General features: G+C 42.8%; 4 protein-coding genes across 11 annotated transcripts in view; 3 read left to right on the top strand and 1 right to left on the bottom strand.

Moving 5' to 3' along the window:
* The window catches only part of LOC105694454 (MAP kinase-interacting serine/threonine-protein kinase 1), a 52,649-nt gene extending 41,087 nt beyond the window's left edge, over nt 1–11,562 (top strand). For 2 of the 4 annotated variants that reach the window (XM_012415133.1, XM_012415135.2), the window contains exon 6: nt 234–11,418. In XM_012415133.1, coding sequence (XP_012270556.1) covers nt 234–690 — 457 coding nt within the window. In that variant the 3' untranslated portion in view covers nt 691–11,418. Of the gene's footprint in view, nt 1–233 lie in introns of all 4 variants that reach the window. The other 2 variants (XM_012415134.2, XM_023434942.1) reach the window with 2 other exon arrangements.
* A 1,361-nt stretch (nt 11,563–12,923) lies between these two features.
* On the top strand, nt 12,924–14,427 carry LOC105694481. The gene is made up of 3 exons (XM_012415176.1): nt 12,924–13,371; nt 13,762–13,906; nt 14,095–14,427. Exons 1-3 carry the CDS (start codon nt 13,257–13,259, stop codon nt 14,228–14,230), a joined length of 396 nt encoding a protein of 131 aa, XP_012270599.1. The 5' UTR covers nt 12,924–13,256; the 3' UTR covers nt 14,231–14,427.
* A 306-nt stretch (nt 14,428–14,733) lies between these two features.
* Nucleotides 14,734–19,585, top strand: LOC105694499 (S-phase kinase-associated protein 2). 5 transcript variants are annotated; one of them, XM_012415222.1, is made up of 7 exons: nt 14,817–14,885; nt 15,971–16,132; nt 16,233–16,544; nt 17,050–17,338; nt 17,413–17,849; nt 17,928–18,055; nt 18,176–18,522. In XM_012415222.1, the coding sequence occupies exons 2-7, from the start codon at nt 16,095–16,097 to the stop codon at nt 18,520–18,522; spliced, it is 1,551 nt and encodes a 516-aa protein (XP_012270645.1). In that variant the 5' UTR covers nt 14,817–14,885; nt 15,971–16,094. The 5 variants fall into 5 exon arrangements, with proteins under 5 accessions (XP_012270648.1, XP_012270644.1, XP_012270645.1 ...); XM_012415224.2 differs by lacking the exon at nt 14,817–14,885 and adding an exon at nt 15,338–15,372; XM_012415223.2 differs by lacking the exon at nt 14,817–14,885 and adding an exon at nt 15,508–15,564.
* LOC105694497 (ATPase family AAA domain-containing protein 3A homolog) lies at nt 19,575–22,979 on the bottom strand. The gene is made up of 4 exons (XM_012415219.2): nt 22,583–22,979; nt 21,644–22,118; nt 20,552–21,575; nt 19,575–20,432 (listed from the first exon to the last, which is right to left on the bottom strand). The coding sequence occupies exons 1-4, from the start codon at nt 22,788–22,790 to the stop codon at nt 20,298–20,300; spliced, it is 1,842 nt and encodes a 613-aa protein (XP_012270642.1). The 5' UTR covers nt 22,791–22,979; the 3' UTR covers nt 19,575–20,297.
* Between the last annotated feature and the right edge of the window lie 205 nt (nt 22,980–23,184).

Genomic DNA, 23,184 nt, shown 5'->3' with positions numbered 1-23,184 from the left:
TCCCGATTTTATTTCTCCATTCGTTCGCGTTTCAGGATTTTAGGTCGTTTTGCAATCCACATCTTTATTGGCCTGTCGCGAGCCCTTTGGCTAAATAGAAATGATTCCCAGAGAATCTCTTACGATAGACATTTATTAATATCGATCGACCAGGAATAATACAAATGTTAAATTTCGTTGTACCTAAATTAGGGATTTGAATGTTTTTATTTAATCCAAATTCTCTGTTTCAGAAGGAATAACTCCGCCAGGGAACTTTCTGCCTTCGCGGAGTCCGCGATGGCGGTGAACCGCGTGGTGCTGCAGCACTTCTCGATGAACCTGGAGGACCTTGCGGAAAATCGGGAGCCTCGCTTGTCGACGTCCTCCACCGACGAGGACAACCATCCTTACGGACACATGTCCGACTCGAGCAGCGAGCTCTCCGAGCACGGCAAGCATTGCGCGACTCACTCCTCGAGCGAGTTCGACGCAATCTCGAGACCGAAGTCCTGCTCGGTGAGGTCCAGCATCGACCTGTCCGACCCGAAGATCATCGGGAAGAACCGGATGACGAGCAAGGAGTCCATGAGCCTCCTCTTCGGCCTCTCTCCGCCGAGCGAGAGCAGGCTGATGCAGCGTCGGCTCAAGGCTCGTTCTCATCTCCTGGAGCGACAAGCTGGGGCCATCGTCGCCTCCCCGAGTGGCTGAAGGTCCTGGCCTCTTCGATATCCTGGCACGTCTTCCCTTCCGATGGCTCGTCCGCGGCTGCCGAGAATGGGATGTTCGACTTGTATAGATTTAAGTCTTAAGGGCGTTGCGTATGACCGAGGCGCGTGGAACGTGTGAAAGGATGCATGTATGTAGGATACTCCGTTTGTATGCGCGAAGATTCACCACCGAGTGAGAGCAAGTCGCCTCGTCGACGTCGTCGGCGTTAACAGCGTTAAGGCGGCATCAAAGTGGTATCCGGGAAGTCAATTGTTTATGAAACTTTTCTGCGACCCGGGTGTACCGAATCGTTTGGCAATTTATCGCGCGAGCATGGAGGCCCTAGGGAAGGTCCTCGACACTTGGCGAAATCTCATTTTTTTTCTATTAGAAATGTATAATGTCCGTTGAATTTAAAAGGAAATTAAATTTCATGGGGGTCGGGACCTTTCTTAGGGCCTACTTATTTGCTTGGCAGAATTTCAGGCGATTCGGTGTAAGCAGTTCGGTGAAAAGTCTTATGGAACGGCGCTTTCGTGTCGCCTTAAGAGGGTTTTCGGCGTCGTCGGCTTGCTCTCCCGTTTTTCCGATTGTATGCGAGCATCTCGCCGGAAAGACGCGAAATGTATAGAATTAAGTCCTAAGAATTGTCCGTGACACCTGGAGCGAGTGTGAGAAAATGGTGCGTGAGTGGGTGTACGAGGGAAACGGTGTGTATGCGCGTGGAGGTGACCGAGCTCTCCTTCTCGAAATTCGAAGATCATCGGGAGATTCGTTGAGATTTTCTCGAATGGATTCCCCGGCTCGTCACCACGGAGCCGATCCGCGAGTCCCCTTTTGTCTCTTGGGATGACAAGAGACTCCTTTTAACGACCAAACCCTTGAGAAATGTCCCGAGGTTTTCGATCGCGGTGGACATTTCAAAGGTTCGAGAAGGAGCGAGGGTGCATGCGAGTCGGGTAAAATTTAAAATTAAGTCTTAAGAGATCGCGTGGCTGGGTGATATCGAGCTCGAGATCGATGTCGCGAGCCATGTGATAAATCGAGCGGGGCTGCACAATGCCTGGGCAGGGTGTAACAAATTAATTCGAGCAAGATTTATCACATTGTTCGCGGTGGATACGCAAGATAGCGTGCACGGGGAGCGAATGAGAGTGCGAGATTCAGTCGGAAGCGATGTGTCGATTTCGAATTGATGAAGCATCCACTCTTGTCGTGGCTTTTCGTCGCATTGCTGCAAGCGACCGCCTTCTGGAACCAGATGGCCGTACCTTATACTTGTTTATTAGTCCGCAGTAAACAATACGTTTAACAGTTGCATCTGCATACGACCGCTCCATCAGCTTCGCTGGGAAAAAATGCGAAAGTTGACTTTCGCGGAATCTCTCGTGTTGTAAGATGTGCCGAATCGGCCGTCGAGCTTCGATTTTGCGAATTTCGGCGGTTGAGTTGGCTCTCGTATCATCAGAAATATACAGTCCGTCGCGTTAATACGTGGACGATTCCGTGAAACATTTTTTGCCGCTTATTGTTAAACCCTGGGAATTAATTCCATTAATTCTCCGGAGATGTAGAACGAGAACATGGGCGGAAATGAAAGTAGCGCCGACGTATGAGGCTTCGGTCGTACCCTGGGGGGCATTGATGACTTTCCATCCTGCCCTGGGGACGTCGTATCTCCAGGAGTGGCATTAATGCCCGCCACTGTACACGTTAACTTGCGGTCGATGCGGATTTGCTTCCAGGGTCCGAGTTGAACACGATGGAGTAGGTTTGAAGAAAGGATAGAAGCTGGCCATCGATTCTTGCTCGGCCCTTGGAGACCCAATCTTGAGGCACATCGAGACATCCGGTTGTGCCGAAGAAAGCGTCCGAGTTTTTTTTTATTCGGTCTACGATCAATCGCGAGTGCTTGGTAGCGCTTCGAATTCCTAGTTCTCCATCGACTCGGCGAGAGGGTTAAGCGATGTTATTAAGGGACCTGTTTGACATTCTGGACGAACTTATGGAGACGGAGAATTTCAGAAACTACTCCGGAAGCATTGGCGGACATAAATGTCTTCTCGTCACATCCTGGCAGCGCCATGTCTGCAGGGGACGCGTTAATGTCCGCCATTGTGCATTTAGGAACTTTGTCTAGCTTTTCAGCTGCTTGTAATGGGATCTTGAGCGGGATAAAAAAAGTGCGTCTTTTGTCCAACGGGTCCCTGATGAGTGCCCCTAATGAGAAGCTTGAAATTCGGGCAGTCGTTCTCTTCGGGAACGTCTTCATGGTCGCGTAAAAAGAGATAGGTGGTTTCCTTGGCGGAGGCACGAGGGTGCATTGTGTAGTTTGCTCATTAGGGTAGTAAGGACTAGGTCGTAAGGTTTATTTTGTATAACTGATCGGCGATGGAGGATTTACCGCGAATGCGTCACCGCAAAGGAGACTTTAGTCTTCTTTAGGAGTCTTAAGCTTCTTCCTAGGTCTTAAGCGATGGAAGCCGGAGAAGAGGGAGAGAATGGGAGGGAGCGAATGGGAGGGAGAGAAAGAGAAAGGAAGCATTTCGGAGATGAATACCGGGAATTATTTGTACCTGTATCATACACGAAGAGAGAAAACTGTATAATTAGAGACGACGGAGGTAAAAGTTAGGAGGTACCGAGGGGCGGTCTTGGGGGAGCGAAGCGACCCGAGGATTTGCTCACTCTCTCTCTCTAAGGGGATTACACGGATACTTTTAACGAGTTTACTGTAAATTATCTAATTGTAGAGAGCTTCGACGATCCAATACCATTTTTCTTTCGACCGCCCATCCGGCAGTGACGAAGGAAAACTGCCACGTCGACGACCCCCTTAAACTTTTCGGCCTCTGATGAGCGTTCCATTTTAACCGCACTCCTAAGTACAATTTTAAATGTCACTTTCACCTCACCTTAAAGTCTACGGCTTCGAACATTTCTAAGAGCTCTCGAAGGTGTCGAAAAATTCGTCTGCGTAGTTTGATGGAGGACGCCAATTTCATGCGCTTTTTTCTGTCTCGCTTCGGGATTATTCGTCGTTATGTACAGGGTTACTTTTTAAGTTCGCCAGTTTTAGACGTCATCTGAGAAGCCTGCTTTCAAAATTCACTTGCCTTTCGTATATATACATATATATAATTTCTTTTCCTCCACATTTCACATCGACGATGATCGTTCCATTTAGACACCTTCGGCGCGTCCCGAAAAATTGCCCGGGAATAATTATACGGTTGTATTTGTATACCGAGATTCGCTTGTACTGATATATTTTTGCGAGAAAAGAAAATGGAAAAAGGAAAAAAAAAAAGAAATGGTACATCGCGTAACATGAACTGTAAAGAAGCCTCTCAGGGTTGACGTTTTACGGTCGACGCCGGGGAACGGACTTCACGGGGAATACACTTTTCTGCCAGAAATAAACCAGAAATCTGAATTGTTCCCTCGAATTTGGCTGTCGTGCTATCTCGAATGGAAAATACCCTTGCGAACTTTCCAACAATCGCTGTCGAATTTAACTCCACATTTGACAGCCTCGAGGTCCTTTCCCTCACCGGGTCGATTCCCTTAGAATGAAAGTATCTTCGATCGGTCGTAAGAAAAATGAAATATTTTTACAGTAACGTTGTTTAGCAACTGCGAGTTTATTTCGCATATCGTGGAACGTTTTTCGTGATACTTGATCGCAGTTAAAAGATGGCGTATCGAAAAATAAAACGTTTGTTGTTGTTTTTTTTTATTTTCCTCGTGATTATGACGTTTAAACTCTGTTAGTTAGTCTCGTGTTTCGTTAAAAAAAAAATCGAAGCCAGTGGTCAGCTAATCGAAGGTGAATTTCTATAATAAAATGGGAGTAAAATGGAGTTTGGCAGAGTCGCGAAGCAGTTTTTTCTCGGTCACTGCCCTGGTGGGAGGATTACTCAGGGCGGCCACGAGTATAATCGCGAAGGCCGCGCGAATATCCATTTCGCATCGCGAAATAATTAATTAAGCGCGGCCGACGAGGGAGCGAAACCGCGAATGCGATTCGCGGGGTCGCGTAGGGTTTGCGCGATAGATGTGTGACGTCATCTAGATGCGACGTCGAAGTGATATTTACCGTGGATCGAAGGGATCTGGTCAGTCGGCGGTCAGCCCTCGGAGGGTGAGGGTCGCGGTGGTCCCTGCGCGACGCGTTCCCTCTAAACGGCGGCTCCATGTATATCTCGACACGAAATGTGCGCTAGTTCTCTCGAAAACGTTGCGGGGATTAACCAGTTAACTGTGTCGACCTATTTGAAACGTGTGTTTTCATGACGAGTATACTCGTCAAACACAGCTAACTGGTTAAAATCCTGCGGATTCTATGATTTTTGTACCCGCGGGTATATTCGGGCTTCTCGATTCGACGCGAGGACCGGGACCTCCCTTGGCGACGACCAGGACCTTTCCGGAGGTCCCGAGGACCCGAAATATCCGAGGAGCTTGTAAAAAGTAAGTGTAAATAGAGGTAACCACGACACCGAGAGAGAAGCAATACCTTTAAGTCGCGACCGAACGGAGGTAGAGGTCCAGGATGATTCTTAAACGTCGTCCCCTTGGCAATGCACGATCTTCAACTCCGTGCGAAAGTATTTACGAGCGGTACCGATAACACCTCATGTATCTCCCTCGATAAATTATTTAGGAGGGTGGAAAAAAATTATTTTTAAAATTTATCAGGAAAAAATGGAGACCCATACTTAAAAGGTTAAAATATCGAATTGCGAGTATAGAACAGTATTCAGGGTTTCATGCGTCTAGTCTTGGCTTTTTATTTTTTTATTGTTTTTATTTGAGTTAGGACTTTTCAACGAGTATATGGAACCTCGGTAGAGTTTAATACTACTGATATATACAATTATTGATACGTGCATTCGGTACTTCTCGGAGGTACTTTCGCCCCCGCGAATCGTGGCTCTCTATCCTCGACCTCGGACAAGCATGGATGGGATTTCTTTTCACGTTGTATACAGTCTACGTTTTATGTAAGACTTGCGGACTGGCAAGGATGTAGATTCGAGGAGTAAAGCGACTATGGAGGAAATGGCCATAATTAAAGAGGCGAATAAGCGAATCCTTAAGCGGTGGTCTCCTGGACCACTCCGCGATAGAGCGAAAGAGGGAGTGTCGTGTAAAACTGCAAATTGATAACAACAAAAAAAAAATGGAAATAACTATTAGCCTATAAGAGAACAGGAAAAGCACTTTCTTGCGTAGCGTTGTAAGGCTTAAATCTTAAGATACAACCGCTGCGCGAGCACCGAAACGCCGATTTTCTTGGGGGGCGAATTTTTCTCCCTTTCTTTTTTTTCCCTCCAAAAAGGGAAAACGAGAAAAATGCTGCGACATTTTCCCCGAGGCTACTTTTATACCCGCCTCGAAGTGTTACTCGGCGATTAGCGACCGAGTGACTTTGTCAGCCGGAAATTATTCGACCGTGTTTATTATGGGTTTTTGGGTTTTTAAACATTTCCAACGCGAGAGCCTGCGCCTCGTCGATCTTTCGCTTTTTTGGGATCACTCTTCCTGATCGATCGTTAAGGGCGCCTTCGGATACGTCGGCGAATTCTCCCCCCTTTTTTTAATCCCGGAATATTTATCGTATCATTTTCAAATCGAGCTGTGTCCACTCATGGAAATGTTATTAATTATACGGGATAGATTTACTCAGCGCCGCGGTAGAATTTTTAAAAAACGATGTTCATCGAATTCCAGAGTCGACATCTCGTTGGGCCCTTTGACAATTGTCAAGATATTTTACAATCAACATATCGAGCGAGCGCGAGGGCGCAGGTATCGCTGAATAAAAAAAAGAAAAGAAAAGATGAAAAAAAAAATCGAAAAGCACGTGTCAGGCTTTTGGCGATTAGACGCGTGCTTGAAGAAAGTCGCGTTTTGGTAGAACGCAGCGAAGCTATACGAGCGCGTATATATTATACATATATGTACACCTACATATATATGTATATGTCTCTTTCTTTCTTACACCCGCGTATTACTTTCCAGAGGAGGGTATGGGAGTCGATTGTCGAAAGAATGAAAGAAAATCTGGAGAATTGGGAAGGAAGCTTTCAGACCTCGGGAATAATTTTGGCGCGCGGATTTCTTTACGCGCACGACGTGCTGGGAGGAATAAATTTTTCGACCTCTTTTTTTCTTAGGTGCGCGTGCATGCGTGAGTGGAAAGTGAGAGAGAGAAGCGTAGACGTGCGTGAGCCAGCGGATGAAAGAGAGCGCGAGGTTCGAGGAGACTTTTTTGAGAAACGATATCAGAGATTTCGAGAGAATCTCGCGCGATAGCGATAGGATAGTACCGAGGCCACATTGTCCTCGTACCGAGTCTGCCAAGTAATATACGGGTACGAGAGGGAGGGTAACTCTTTCGTGACTCTTCTTCTTTCTTTTTTAAAGGGCAAGCAATTGCAATGAGCGAGGAAAAGGAATTAAAAAGAAAAAGAAAAAAAAATAAGCAAAGAAAATGGGCGGTGATTCGTACGATCGGGCGCGCTGTTTCTCTCTTTTTATATCTCTTCTTTTTATCCAATCGAAAGCGGGGAGGGAAAAGGATTTCTTCGTCGCCCCGATCGTTGGGATCACTTTTGTATCCATTACTCGTGTCAATTGCTCTGGAAGCGGGGATATAAGTTACTCTCTCCGTACGTTTGCACTTTCCCAGCGATTGTTACTCAGCTGATTTATTAATTGGCCGCACGCTTTGATTATTTGTTAACCGGTATGCGAACATGAATCCGCCGTGTACGTAATGAACAATTGGGATGTGCGACGAGTTAATAAATTCCTATGGATTCGAAGGTAATGGCCGATTATTATATTTCTTATTGGTAGATCGAAGAGTGGGAAAAATAGTGTATCCCTTCTCAGGTTGGCGCCATTTGATATATATTTCCCGTTCGCGAAACTGGAGTTTATCATTCGCGAAAAGACGCGGTTGGGTCTCACGCCAAATACACTCCACGGTCCTGGTAGCACGTCTCGAAATTCCGAGCTTTACCTCTCTCTTCGCCGTTGGCTCAACTGTAATTCCTTTTTTCTTCTTCCGTTTTTTTTTTAGAAAAAAAAACCCTGACAATAGAGCCACTTTCGTTTCCTGGACGCGTCTCTCCCGGGATGCTCGATTTCTCGCGGATTCCAAGTTTCGCAAATTTCGGGCGAATTTGCACGTACGAGGGGCAGAGTAGAGTCTGTAAATAAGAAGGTGGAGAAACTGGCGTCGAAAATTGTGAAATCGTTCGAGGCCGCAATTAACGACTTTGAGGAAGATCATTGTTCTTCTTTAACATCCGATCACTCGGAGAGCCCGAGTCTCTTTTCGTGAGGGATGCATTACTTTCGCGAGTATCGATCCTAAGGTTGATTTCGATTTTCTTTTTTTTCTTACTTAGTCCTTTTCCAGGATCGAGCGATTTCGCGAAAGGGGGTAGAAGAGATGAAGGGAACTTTCAACCCGTTGCAGAAAGAGATCTCTTTCTGCGTCTAGCCTTAGAGACGCGAGGGAAGCGCACGAAGGAGGGGAGTGTACATAACAAAGATCTACCTACTAGTTTATAGTGCCTATATGATAAGAGTGATAGTATACCGTAGAAATGCCCTCCCCCGTCCCGTCCTTCTTCGTTCTGCTCTGGAAGTTATCCCCCCCCCCAAAAAAAAAGGTACATAAAGAAAAGGAAAAAAAAACGAACTCGCCGTGAAAGAAAAGTGCGGACAAAAAAAAGGCCAAAAATATTTTTTATTTTTCATATACCCGTAGCGCGGATCATGGACTACGTATGTACATATATATATATACACGTTCACCCGCATACACAAATCTATATATATATATAAATATATTTATATAGATATAAATATATATTTTTGACGCGGCTGTCGAGCTTGTGTGTGGAGGGAACGGGAACGATCGCTGTATGACGATGTCGACTCCTTTACGGAAAATCGCTCGTTTTGTCTTTCCCTTCTGTGTGAATTCTTATTCGTAGTACTAGTACGCTTTGTATGCCCGGGGTCGTTTTTTGCGAGGATCCTGTCCCAGCGAACGACGTTTGCCCGATGTACTTGCGCCAAGTGTCACGGATCGCCCATTACGCGCCGAGAAAAATCAGTCCTTAGAAGTCTGTTGAAATAATTTGAGAAAAAATGCTTTTGTCGATCGAGTGGAAATTTTTCCCCAGAATTCTTTGCAGCGATTTTAGGAGGTGCGATGCGAGCGAGATGAGATTTTTCGAAATTGTCGATAGGCGATCCGTCAAAATTGTGGCTAGGCCGAGTTTAGGCGTCCTCGTTGATTTAATTTTTGCGCGGCGCGTTTGCCTAGCGAAACATATACACGTTGAGACTGGATTGCGAACGTACAAAACAGAACTTTATTATACCTAATGATAATGATATGAGATTTATCGGGAGCTGTGAGACCAGAGGCGAGAGAGAGGCTGTGCCTCGTGCATTCGAAGTATCGTGATGGTTACCATTTTCGGGGAGAGAGAGAGAGATATATGTATGTATGAAATGAAAGATCTATGGTTAAGATTTAAGGGAGAGATTCTTTATGGACCATCGATGCTGTCAAATCCACGTGCACTGGGTGTAGTGATATTTAAGGAGGAGCCCCATTTTTTCTTCCAAGATTCTTTACGGTTTTTCATCGTAATTGGAGGGCACTCTCTTTATCCGACGTCTCGATCTGCGAGGGAGGTTATTTCGATTGTTTAATTATTCTGAAAATTACGTCTGGCCATTTGTATAAAGTGGAAAAAATTGCGGTGGTCTCTGTGATCATCTGTTCGTGATACTAACACGGCTTGACCGTCGTTAATGGCTAATGCTAATTAATGTTGGGATTATTTAGGAAGGGGCGACATTCTTCGGGGGATTTTTCAAGATTTTAAGAATTACGGAGGGGAATTTCATTTTGAATTTAATTTTTTAATGATTTTAGAGTCGCTCGTTGTCGAGACGTCGAATGGGAGGACGCTGGGGTGCATCGGACGAAACTTTATTGCGAATAAGAATTTAATAAGTCTACGATAATCTACGTTAATTATATGATAACTATTATCGTCGAGAGGTTTGCAACCGTCCCTCTACGACTCCTAGAATTCGTTGGCTCTCATAGATCTTTATGCGCGTGCAATTACTGCGTGTACAATTATCGTGTGCGTCATGAACGAGGAGTGGTTAACTCCTTTGATCTCGTTACGGTTAATACTGGACAGGGTGTAATATTATTGCAATTTTTCGCCAATTTTTTAACTTGTATAAATTCATCGCCGGCCATTAAAATCGTAACATTTGAAAACAGTGATAATAAATACACTAAATTATGAGAATTTCTAGTTTTTTCAGCATCGGATGAAATTTTAATACTCATACATGCGGATTTGGATTTCGATGTCGATTTTTTATCATTCTTGATATTGCCATTTTAATGTCCGCCGGTGTCAGGTCATTAACTAATTAATTAATTGCATTGAGATTATGGTCTGTCCAGAGCTGGATCATTTTTTCCGAGGTCCTAGACCTCGGGAGGAATTTTTCGGCGAATATGAGTGTTTCGAATATCGAAAAAAGAAATGAAATACGACACGGTAGCCAGCAAATTGGTACCTGGGGGGGCGCAACTGTTATATCGAGATGTTGACAATTTGTATTTATTTTGTAATATCGTACTAATCCGCGCCGTGTATATCGAGAGTTGACGTCCTCGAAGAGTCGTCGTGTAACAATTGTACACCGAGACGTTAATTTTTGGCTTCGTCGTCAGAAGAAAAAAAGAAAAGAGGAAAGAAAGAAAGAAAAAAGATCGCGCCTTTTTATCAGACAGAAAAATCCGATCCCGAGAACGTTCGTTTAACTTTTTCTTTTTTTCTTTTCATCGACCGATTAGGAGCTCGCGATTTAATCCTAAGGCGAGCCGTGTGATATCGAGGGAAACAACGAAAATCGTTGGAAGAGATTTTCTTTATTTTCTTTACCTTTCTTTTTACTTTTTCTTTGCCTTTTTTTCTCAGTCGTTTATGTACAGCCTAAGTTAGGTTGCGCTTCGTGGCGAATTGTGTAATTTTATTTCCGTCTAAGAGAGAATCCGTCAGGAATGGCGATACAGGATTATTTTTCACTCCGAGAAATTTCAGTTTGAAGAAATTAACGAAAGAAAAAAAAAAAAGAATAAATAAACAAGAAACGAGACCCCAGCTTCAGGAATTTCGGGTCTGGAAGTTTACGAGAGCCACTTCTCGCTCTTCGTTCCAATCTGGGGTTTCGTTGTTTCTTTTTTTGACCCGATAAAATTGAGAAGAGAAAAATCAACAAGAGAAGAAACGAAGCTCCAATGCCAGGAATGTTGAATTCGCAAATCTTGCCTTTTAACTCCTCCGTGGAGTTTCGTTGTTTTTCTCGAGTTGAAAAAAAAAAATGGAAAAAAGAAAAGAAACTTTAAAAAATCCTTTTGCAGTATACGAATTTCGCCAAATACACGTTTTATTTGTCGTAAATGAGAGTGTATCGATAGGTATGTCCCACTGTACGCCCTTTCGTCTTGCTTTCCCTTAAATAGCGTCCAGGGCCGGCGAGAAAGAGAGAGATCCGCGCATTTCCTTCGACAAGCGACTTTTCCGCTTTTCCGAGCGAACGAGACAGGGGAGAGATTTCATTTGGTAATGATTAAGAGTTAAGCGAGTTATAAAATTGCGAGAAAATATCGAAAAAAGAAAAATACAGTACATACATACACACACACCTCATACACATTGCGAAGAGAGGGGGCGCGCGAAAGTAGCGGCTTTTGCGAGGGAGAAAAAAAAAAGAAATCGCAGCGGAAAAGGGAGAGAAAGAAAACACGCAGATTTATGAAGTCATGGGCGCATATAAACTCATGGACATGGTATATATGGAGTTACAGTAGCCTGGAGGCCGATTTTGTATTTTAGAATCTAGTGAAAATGACAAAAGGGAACGAGTCACGGTTTTGTAACTTTCACCAGGGTGAACGTGTGAGATACTTCACGCGAGAAATCTCGACAACCGTGCGGAGCGAGATATGAGAGAGAGAGAAAGAGAAAGGACTTATACCCCGAGGAAAAAAGTTTATCGACTTAAAGAAATATGCATTGCTACAACGATAACCTGCGATCAAATACGTCCGAAGAAATGTTAGAGTAAAGAAAATTCGTTTATATATCAACGATATATGTATTTGTTTCGGTCAACCTTTTTCTCAGTGTACGTACATTCGGGAGATTGAAATTCATTGGAGGTTAAAGTGGCTCACGTAGTCGTATCAATAATATTTCGTAACGAACGGGAAAATGCGTTTGTAAATTCCATATATCCTATGTCCGTGGTGTAATTACACGTAGTCGCGTAAAAAGCGAGGATTAAGGAGGGGCGAGTGAATCTTTGCACGAATGGTTTGAATTGCGTTTGAATTTCGCGCCCGCTGCGAGAGTCGATTTTATCGGCGTGGCGTCGGAGTGAGCGAAAGAGAGAAAACGAATATATGGAGCGAAAGGGAGAGCGAGATGCGTCGAATTTGCGATTGAATCGACGCGAGCATTTTGTATTTTGCGAGACGTCGGGAGTTTTGCCCTCGGGAACGGCTCGGGCCTCCCGAGAGCTTTTTGTATTACCCTCGATCGAGGTCGGGGGCTCATTTGCTTGAGACACGTCGAAACGACGAAAGAGGAGTCGCGAGAGACAGAGAGAGAGAGAGAGAGAGAAGAGCGTGACAGGCACGAGGAAACATTGGCATGACTTTTTGTAATATTGGTGCGCCAGACTAACCATTAATTAATCGTATATACTTTACTCGAATATGCATTATTAATGGGGAGCATCGAAAATAATAAACAAAAAAATGCCCAAAGAAGATCGCCCGGAGTTCTTTATTGTTTAATAGTTCATTATTTGTGCCCATAATTATGAAAGTGGTCTAAGTCATATATTTTTTGTTTCGAAATTACATTGAATTAATTTCGTTTGAAATAATATGGCGTGAAATAACTGATAAACTCATTTCTTTTTTAATTATGAAAGTGGTCTGTCATATATTTTTTGTTTCGAAATTACATTGAATTAATTTCGTTTGAAATAATATGGCGTGAAATAACTGATAAACTCATTTTTTTTTTTTTTCATTTTGACTTAGACCACTTTCATAATTATGGGCACATTTATACCCTCTGCCGAGAGGCGTCTCGATTTTCGAGGCAACGCGAATTTCGCGCAAAATCCTATGAAATCTCCGAAGTTGGGGAGGAACTCTTTCGAGTTTCTCGATTCGCGGGGGACTTGATTTCGTGACCTTGGGTCGCTTATCACCGAGCTTATCGGATTTACGAGCCTCGGAGGCTCGCGTGCGTTTTCCGCGCGTTTCCGCGAAGGGACGTATTTCTGTGTCTATCGATCAAATATCTCGAGCCTGGAAGTCGGGGGTGTCTCGAAAGCCCGGGGACAGTGGTTTTTGTGACCTCCTCGCTTTCGACACCTCCTCGGAGGCGGGAAGAAGAGTTTCCGAAATTGGCCATTCCAAGATGGCCGCCTCGGCCGAGGGCCCGCGGATCAGGCGAGAAAAACCGCCCTTCAAACTCTGTTTCTCCAGGCAGTGGGAAACCGGTCGTTCCGATGCTTCCGTCTCCAAGGCCAATGGTAAATACCCTATCAATCGATGCGATCGATTGGATTTTCGGCATTGAAAAGCGCACGAAGTGACTACTCACCGAGAAAATCGCGACGTCTAAAAGTACGCGCAAATCGGCACGCAGGGAAAGAGAAGAACTCGATACCTGGAAATAATTTCACGTTCAGTGATGCAAATTGTGGACGAGCAAGCAAAAGAGGAAAGGTTTGAGATAATGCAATGGTGATTTAATTTCGATTCAGTGGTATTTATAATTATCGAGGTATGGTCTTCTTTCGCTTTAGATATCTAGGACTTGAATTTTTAGGTGTTGCGGATTTCTGCCGAGTTATGGGTGCACCTCTCACCTTAAAGGTTCCATTAATTTCCTGTTTTTTTTTTTTTTTTTTATTTTTCAGCGAACGTCGTCACTCCGAAATTCTACTCTCGGGAAATGGAAAATATGCAACGAGTGGACATTAGCGAGACCGTGAAGGAAATCGAGAAGCAGGAGAGCAAAAATCCCAAGGATCATTATCGCTGGCCTCTTTTGACTAGTCATAAGTAATTGGATCAGTTTTTTTCATTCTATTATATACGCTTTCAATTTCCTCGTTTGAGTTATCATGGACCTCCTAGTGGAGTTAAAAATCTTCTTAGACGTAGAACCGCTTCGGAATATTAAAGTTCGACTCGCGCAAAAATCGACCTCGATTAGAAGATTCATCTTCGATACTTTGTTTCTTTTTTAGCTACGGTTGGTGGCACGAAAAAGGAATACACCCAAGAGATCCGAAATTCGATTTCCACAAAAAAACGTCGGACCTCGTCAGCTTCCAGATGAAGATTTACGCCGAAGACCGGAAACTCAAGGGCCTCGGATATTGAGACGAATAAAGCGATTTTATTTTCTTAAACATTCCGTCCCGAATTTAGGTGAGATTTTAGACAGAGAGGACATTTAAAAAGACACCGAAAATGTGCAGTCTCCCTATTCCGAATAGGAGAGAATCGCACTATTGTAACAATGCTTAGAATAATTGTTAGTACACCAACGCTAAATACCGGATCCGTATTGTAGTCACCGGACGCGGTGAAGTATTAATTATTTCAAATAAAATATATATATTCCAATTTTCTACTTCACCTAACCCGGCAATTAATGACACACACGAAAGTGTAAATAAATATACTCGTTTACAGGTATTCTGTAGGAGAGCGGAGGTGGGCGTTTGAATTTTGGCGCGCGTCACGTGGGCGGTCCGCTGCGGCGCGATCGATTCAGCAACCGTGGCGACATCTCGCATCGGTCGAACGGCCGGCCAATCAGCGTCGCGCTCGCGCGCCCGTTTCGAGATATCTCGAAGTTCTCGAGCAATTGGAGCTCGCCACTGGCGATAGTTTAAGCGCAGTGCGACCAGTGGCAATTGAAGAGAGGAGGGTTTGACATTATTCCGCCAAAAATGAATCCCGGCGTGGACGAAGAGACACGGATACGCGACGACGTCGTCGATAATTCGGAGGAGATATCGCCGCCCAACAGGTGAGACCCATTTCCCGAAGGTGATCGCGATTTCGCCAAGACTCGGCTGACTCGAAAGGCGCGAAATGCGCGTCGGCGCAGTTACCTGTTGCGCGCCTGTCTCAGGCAGGGTGTGCAGGTGCACGACCGCGCACGCAGGTAAGGTTAAGAAACCCTCTGGCCGACTATTTTAGCCCCGATTCTGTGAAAATCACGTACCCCTCGACTCCCGGAATTTCGCCCTTCCAATCCGAAGCCCGACCGTGGATATTCTACAGGCTGTAACCTCCAAAACCCTTCCCCATTGCGCGCCTATTTTGGCCACCTTCCCTCCAAAATTTCCACGGTTTCCGGCCCCCGTGAAAAGTGGAAAATCCACTTTTGGCCCTTTCCGAGGCGCAAGGTCACCATTTTGAGGTAAAGGGACCCTCCCGTGGGGACGCCAGGCCAGGATTCCTGCGTTTTCGTTCTCTGGAGACCGTTCGGACGTCTTTTCACCTTTAATTGGGTACTTGGTGTTTATACTGCACGAAGGTTTTTTTTAATTTACTTTTGGCTTTTTTTGCACCTTTTTTTATTGCTTAAATGCTTCGTTTATTAAGTGGCTTGGCTTGTTCGTCTATTTTACGTGGATTGTCTTTATTCTTGGGGAGATGATCTTGCATTGAAATTTTCTGGAGCTCCCTGATCGGTTATACAAGTAATTTTACAATTGTTAAATATTATTCGTTGTAAACTTAATTTTCTACTTTTGTATTCTTCTGGCACTTGTGAACTAATCATTTGAGCTTTCCTTGCCGTGGAATTATTTTTTTACTTTCTGGAAATTAGTCGGAAGTTCTTTTAACTCCGAAAAGGCACTTACTACTTGCACGGTATAAAACTTGCTTTAATTTCCCTTTACGCTTACATGGAAGTTTTATATTATTTAATCGTTCATTTTGTACTTCATTTATGTTCATCTTTTGCATCTTTACTGCAATATCTGAAAGATATTTCGGAGCCTTCTCGAGCTAATTATTACTTTGTAATACTTGTTTTATGTTAATTCTTTGTGCTCTGTAAATAATCGCATGCCTATTTTCTGCTTTAACCGCTTGTTGCAGGTGTAGTGTTCGCTTCGCTTAATACTTCCTTCTGTTGCATTGTAACAATTCCCTTTTCAAATCGTTGTGTGTGCCAGTACATCCTAAACTTTTCAAGTGATTTGTGACAGAGTTGGTAAATGCAATGAGCAAGGAATTACCGTCTTCGCCTTGGTGGAAAAGGTTGTTTTTCGTTTTCTTCAAATGAAACTTGGAATCGATACATCCAGTTCTGTAATTCTCCGGAGTCTGATCGTTTAACGTCGTTACATTTAATTTTCAGCAAACGGATACGCCTGGACGATGGTTGTAATAATAATTTAAACAGTACTCTGAATAGCATTTCTAAGAGTAGCGTACGATGGTCTTGTGCCAGCGATGCCAGTTTGGTAGAACCAGAGATTTTGGAAGACATGGGAGTCAGTATGCTGGAGGATGAAGAAGTAAGCTGTGAAAGTCTCAAAAAATTACAATCACAGGAATGCACCATTTCTCCTACTAGCTCCGAGTCCAGCCGTCTGATGCCACCAATTGAAAATGAATTACACAATAATCGTGATGCAATATATAGAACTTCCAGCTTTGATACGGTCAGGTATGAGAGAAGCGATATTAAATTTCTTATAAATGACTAACTTTTATCGAGTGCATCTGAAATATGAGACAGTTATTGTTTGCCCAGAAAGATGCCAAAATTAAAATACAAGAAGTGCGTACGAAATATTTTTACTTAGTGTCTATGCACTTCAAGGACCGAGTTCAAAACGAATTTTTTTTGGCTTTGATCGTTTGGGACTTGATAAGTTATAATATTGATAATCTTTTCGCTAAATCTCATAAAAAAAGACAATGTGTATTAATATGCAGCTAAATGCGTGCAGGTAGATTTAATTATGAGATTTCGGACTCATGATAAAGATGATAGGGAAATGTATACGAGAGAAAATTGTTTTTCATTGACATTGATAAGATGAACTAATCTAAGATAGGTACGTTTGTATTCAATGAGAGATTTGAACACAAATGTATGTCCTGTATCGATAGAAAAGTATCGGACATAGGTTAATATTATTCTTAATCACAAGATATGGTTTTGAAAGGTCGGAGCAAGATCTGTACGAATTAGATGATCCGACAATTTATACAACTATGGGTAACGAATCTGGATATACTTCAAGAGTGGACCCGGAAACATTTGGCGAAACAAAGGAAAGTTTTAATAAAGAAGACTTATCTGAACCGGACAAATTAGACCGGTCGACTAGTATGGAAACATTCTATTTATACAGGAGAAAGAAAAGACCTTCAGTCACAGGGGAAGACAAGTTTAACAAATTATCCGATGAAATGATCTTAATGATCCTTAAATGGCTTCCAAAAAGATGTTTGGTAAATTAATATATTTTGTACAATATTTGATCATTTCTCTCTCGAGATTGAAACTAACTGTCAAGGCATTTTAGGTACGTTCGATGCTGGTTTGTAAAAGATGGTGTCAAATAGCGCGTGATGAGGCTCTTTGGGCTCGTCTAGACCTCGGTGGTAAGGTTTTGGTCGAAGGAACCCTAGGTCACATCCTGCCTCGAGGAATACAAATTCTTAGACTTGCGCAGGCTGAAATAGCTGATCCAGTATTCCAACCAGGCAGCGATGTAATTAATGACAGCTACGTTAGTAAATTGCAGTACTTGGATCTTTCAATGTCCGTTATTTCTCCCGAGGGCCTAGCAACTCTGTTATCGAAGTGTAGACATTTAAAGAAATTATCCTTAGAGAAATGTATATTGAACGAATCATGCTGCAAAGCAATTAGTAAAAATGTCGATCTCGAAGTGTTAAACCTTACGATGTGTGAGGGGATGAATATTAAATGCATTAAAAGTTTAATGAAACTGAAAAGGTACGTTCGTTATTTTCTGTATCTTATTTTATCTTTTTATTACGGTTATCATTTGCTAATTATAAACTATTGTTTTAGCCTGAATGCCCTCAATCTGGCCTGGTGTGGTTTAGCCACTGATTGTATGGCATTACTTTGCAAATCTTTGCCTACATCTGTTACTCGACTGAACATTGCTGGATACCGCAAGACCATGACAGATGACAGTAAGTTAATATTTGACAATTGGTGACGTTTTTTTTTTTACTTATACAAGCCACTTTTGATTTGCTTTGTTCGTTGATTTCATGAAATGGAAGACTGATGTATCTTTTTTTTACTTCAAGATGTGAACGAACTCGTGAAATGCTGTCCAGATTTAATAGAGCTCGATTTGAGTGATTGTACTATGCTGACAATTAACACAGTGAACAGTCTCTTGAATCTTATAAAGTTGGAACACTTGTCGTTAAGTCGGTGTTACAGTATTCCACCGTCAACCTACTTGAGACTGGCATACATGCCTTCTTTACTCTACTTGGACATCTTCGGTTTGATGGCAGAACCAACACTTATATCTCTACAAGCTAATTGTGGTGGCACTGAAATCAATAAGTTCCTATTCAGTTCGGTAGCTAGACCAACCGTAGGGGTTCGGAGGACCAGTATCTGGGGGCTTCGAGTCAGAGATTGATGAGAACGTTATCGAATACTCAAATGACTTTTGAAGGCCAAATAATGTTTAAAAAAAGAAAAAAAAACACCAAAGGCAAGATCAATGAATTTTGTTGTTTGCATCGATAGAAAAATGAGTGCCTTCATCGGATAGACTGAAGTTTACTTTGTCGATTTAAGATGGACTTAGGGAATGTTACTGTAGGAAGAACCTTTTATATAGAATACTTTTAGGGACACGTTAACGATATTTGTTTTTGAAAAGATAGGCTTAGGAAATGGTGAATTAACATTGTTGAAACTAAACCGAATCTAATTAACTTTCCTTTTGTACATATTACTGCGAAGAATTGCATATACACATCGGAGCGATGGAATCTAATCTTGGAGCTATGCTTCGCTTGTTCAATGTTTAAGTGCACCGATTGAATAGCAAACCATAGATCACGGCAAACTATTTTACTTGTACTCTTATCAACATCTCGATGATGTCATTTAGAAAATAATGAGGGTATTTAAGCTGTCTCGAATCGTGTACAATATTACATCCGAGGATCTCTGAGAAGTAATCATATTTTTAATATTTTTCCACGTAATGACATGATTGTTATCAATTTGTACAATATACTAAATCAATTCTTTACGAGTACAATGGCAGATGTGATTAAGTGGCGATTAAATGTAATATGTCCGTAATATCGTTTCTAACATCATTGTTGGTTAATATCGGGCATTATAGTGTATTTATATAGGATCCCCATGAAAATGTGTTCCAAGCCAAAAGCCCATTTACCACGAGAATTTTACACTAGTGTGATGAACTGACGCTTTTGGAAGTCCTCAACCTATGAGAATTTTATAATTTGTGATTAATTTCGAGTTATCTAGTATTAGAGAGTCAGGCCGTCTGTAATGTTTTCAAAAGTAGGGAGAAGTTTTCGGCAGATCAGTACGGCGCAATCAATCGTTTACGAAAGATGACAAAGTATTGTGTAAAATAAATTGTTTATAACAGAATATTAATCATAAAGAATTGTATACAACCGACTGGTAACAGTAAAGAACGATCGATCTCAAACAAATGCGCATTTATTAATTATATTCACTGTCTGCTTGCATTTAAAAAAAAAAAGGAAACGGACATATGAACAATGATACAACGTCGGGTATATACAAATGTCATATTGAATTAGTATCCATGACTTAGTCTTGATACCACATTGTGCTGTTTAGTGCTTTCAGCTGTTTTTTAATCTTTAATTGTTTATGCCGTAAATAATATATCGAGATATTAACAAGAAGAATCTATTAGGAACATTGTGGATTTTAAGTAACTTATGTACATCTCTTCTGTGGCATGATCGACAAAGACACTGGGGTGGAGGTTAACTTCCATCGCATAAATGCTGTTCACTTTAGGCAGGCTTGCGTATGAATTGATGAAAGAATTCATCTCACATTAATTTTGTGCGCGCAATGCGTGTTAAATTTAGATTCAAATTGACTACATTACCTACATCACCGTAGGTAGCTTAAAATAATGGAATTCATGTATGATTACCCCTTTCAATATTTCTCAGCTACATCTGTCGCTTTTCTCGGATATTAAAACACTTCGAGTCACCGTGACATTTCTTTCCAACTATCTTGCGATTGAAACTGAGAGGTGCACAAGCAATTGTCATCAACGCTTCGAGGGTAGATAAATTCCACCTTGACGATTGCTGTTTAGACCCCCGTCAACTAGATATTATTTTTGGATCAACACATTTTCATAGATACTGAAAATGAATTTCAGGCCGAAGCCAGTGTCGGTGCAGCTTCTATCGCAGGTACATCTCGTTGCTTCTCCGTAACATTATGGGTTTCACTTTCACCTGCGTAAATCGATTTTGATTCTTGTCGTTCCTGCTCGCTTTGCCATCGTACCTGCAAGAACAAATAGACAATGTAAATTTTTTAGACATGATCTACACTTAAACCGTTCGATCGCTTTTATAAACTAGTGGATACGTGTAAAATTAAATATTTTAAAGTGAAAGAATTACCTTCTGTTTGTGCTGCCTTACGGCATCCATACATCTGTCCATGACCATCTGTTCGGTCAGGACACCATCCTCCGAAGCGTAGGCTGCGGCTTGCCATGCGACACCCAACTTAGCCAATTCTCGACCAGACATACCTTCTGTAATCTCAGCCAATTTACTACACAATGCTCCGTAATCAAACTGTGCCACTTTTAATCTTCTCTTCCCCTCCGCTGCTGGTTGCAGAACGAATTTTTCAAAGTACAGTCGAACCAATCGTTCACGTTCTTCTCTTCCAGGCAACTGGAATTCCACCATTTCATCGAGGCGGTCGTTCACGGCCCAGTCGAACTGTTCTGGCGTGTTCGATGCGAGAACAAGCATGAACTTGTTGCTTTGCTCTCCGGTTCTATACAAAAATGCGTTCAACGTGGCTCTTAGGTCTTCTGAAATGTGTTCGCTGGATCTTTTTCGTAGGAAGGCATCTGCCTCGTCGATGAACAATAAAAGTCCTCTCCTTGATGTCGACGCCCAATCGAAGACTTTGTGAATCGCAGTCACCCCGTCCCTTCCTAATGGTGCAACGTCACCTCCCGTAAGAATGGCATAATCCATGCCAGAATGTTCTGCTAATTTCTTCGCAAACATGGTCTTGCCTGTTCCAGGTGGACCGTGCATTAAAATATTTCTGTACATGCCACGATTGTGTTTAGTGTTTTTCGTCGCTATCGCAATATCTCGCAAACGCTCCTCAAGTTTTGGTGCCAAAACAACGCCTGACAGAGCATCGGTTTGTTTGGTCGCTAACTTCTTCACTGCTTGAACAGGGTGTCGTACGGAATCCAATATGGAAAATCTGGACGTCTCTCGTACCAATGCTGGCTTTCCTAGACGTGCCTCGATGTATCGTGCAGCCACACCGGTTGAACCTTTTGCAGAGTACACGCCAAAAGCTACGAGAGACAAGCCACCAGCGGCTGCGAGGATCTTGTCCCAGTCCTGAAGAAGGGCGGACACTCCTGAGCCTAAGACGGAACCAGCAGTCCTGAAATGACGAATGTAATGAAATATTTATATCAAATCTAGAATTAAATGGTCCAATGGTCGACTTACTTTATGGACTCGAGTACGGTGACTCTGTTTTCCGATGCTTTCAATCTAATCTGCTCTAAATTGAGATCCTGATTTTCTCTATCGATTTTTGCTTTGGCTCTTAACTCCGCGTCAAGTTTTCGCATTTCATTCTTGTGCCTCAGATCCATTTCGTGCTCGATCGTTGCCTTTCTCATCGCTTCTTGCTTTGCAACCGACTCTTCTTGTCTTCTAAGATTTTCTTCATTCATTCTCTGCTGTTGACTAAGTTGATCGTCATAACGTTTCCTAGCTAACTGGTCCTGATACTGTGCTCGCATCTGATGTTGTCTCGTTTCTTCTTGCATAGTTTTCCTGCGCTCCTCTGCTTCGATACGTTTTTGCTCGCCTTTCAGTTGCTCAATTCCAGCTTCATATTTTTTCATCTCTGTCTGAACCTCTGCTTGCCGAGTCGCCTCCTGAAGCTTCGACAGTTCCAAGGCATCTCTGGCATGAGCTTAAAGTATTATGAACATATAAATATTAATAAACTCCTAATTGTAAAGGACTACTAATAAATTCTCCTTCGATTAACTCGACATCGAATCCACTCTAAAATTAAGAGATTTACAAGCATTCCACAACCTTCAAGAAAACTTGAAATTTGGCATTAATGCCACAATTCGGTAAAACAATTTCTGCGTCCAACTCAACAAGGGGAATCCCAGTTTATTAATCAAGATTAACTGAAATAATAAAACCACACGTGACATTGCATGGACTCCGTAATTACACATTTTGTGATAAAAACGATTTCATCATGGGGACTTTGCATCATCCAGACTCATCTAGAGAGGGAGACGTATCGATGCGGCATGCGAAGCATGGCATTCCTAACCTCGAATAGCGGCTTCCCGCTTACGTAATATTATATAATGTAGACACCGATCGGGCGTAAGTTATCAGAAAAAAATACCGTACGAGATCTTTCGAGCTCCTTCGCGGCATTCGCTGCTCTTTCCAGCGCTCTGGAGTCAAATCTGTAGGCCTCCATTTGAGACGCGGTTAGGGGCGTCCTGGGGGAAGACCCATCGCCCGAGTCCCCTGCACCACCGGACGCCGGTGGTGGCACCAAATGCGAAAAGTCTTGCGGTGGCTGCGCACCCCGATATCCGAATAACCACGACATTTTCTCCGATCCGTAGCGCGTACGTTCACGTCGAAACGAGACTTTGCCACTGTTCTTTACGACCGAAACCGAGAGCTTCTACAAAGTGAACCTCAAAATCATTCACGTGCACGACTCCAATGGACGTTCGGAACGAATGAACTTCGGACCGCAGGCGAACCGGCAGCAGACGACACATCGAAACGACTCGAACGCGAATCAACATGGCCGCCCCGGTTGCCGCATAGATGTATGAATTTTTTATTTACATCAACGCGATCGTTTATTACATTTCGTGATAATTGTTCCTTTGGACGGGAATCAAGGGCTTGATCAAAGCGAATTTAAATTGGTTACCTTTGACACGATGGATTAGTAAATCAAAGATACTAATAGCCTATTTATTAATTAAATT

Source organism: Orussus abietinus, unplaced genomic scaffold (assembly GCF_000612105.2).
Source record: "Orussus abietinus isolate OABI.00-Male unplaced genomic scaffold, Oabi_2.0 scaffold20, whole genome shotgun sequence".
In the NCBI taxonomy this organism is placed as follows: Eukaryota; Metazoa; Arthropoda; class Insecta; order Hymenoptera; family Orussidae; genus Orussus; species Orussus abietinus.
The sequence above is the reverse complement of the archived record's forward strand: the minus strand, read 5'-3'. Positions and strand labels throughout refer to the sequence as shown.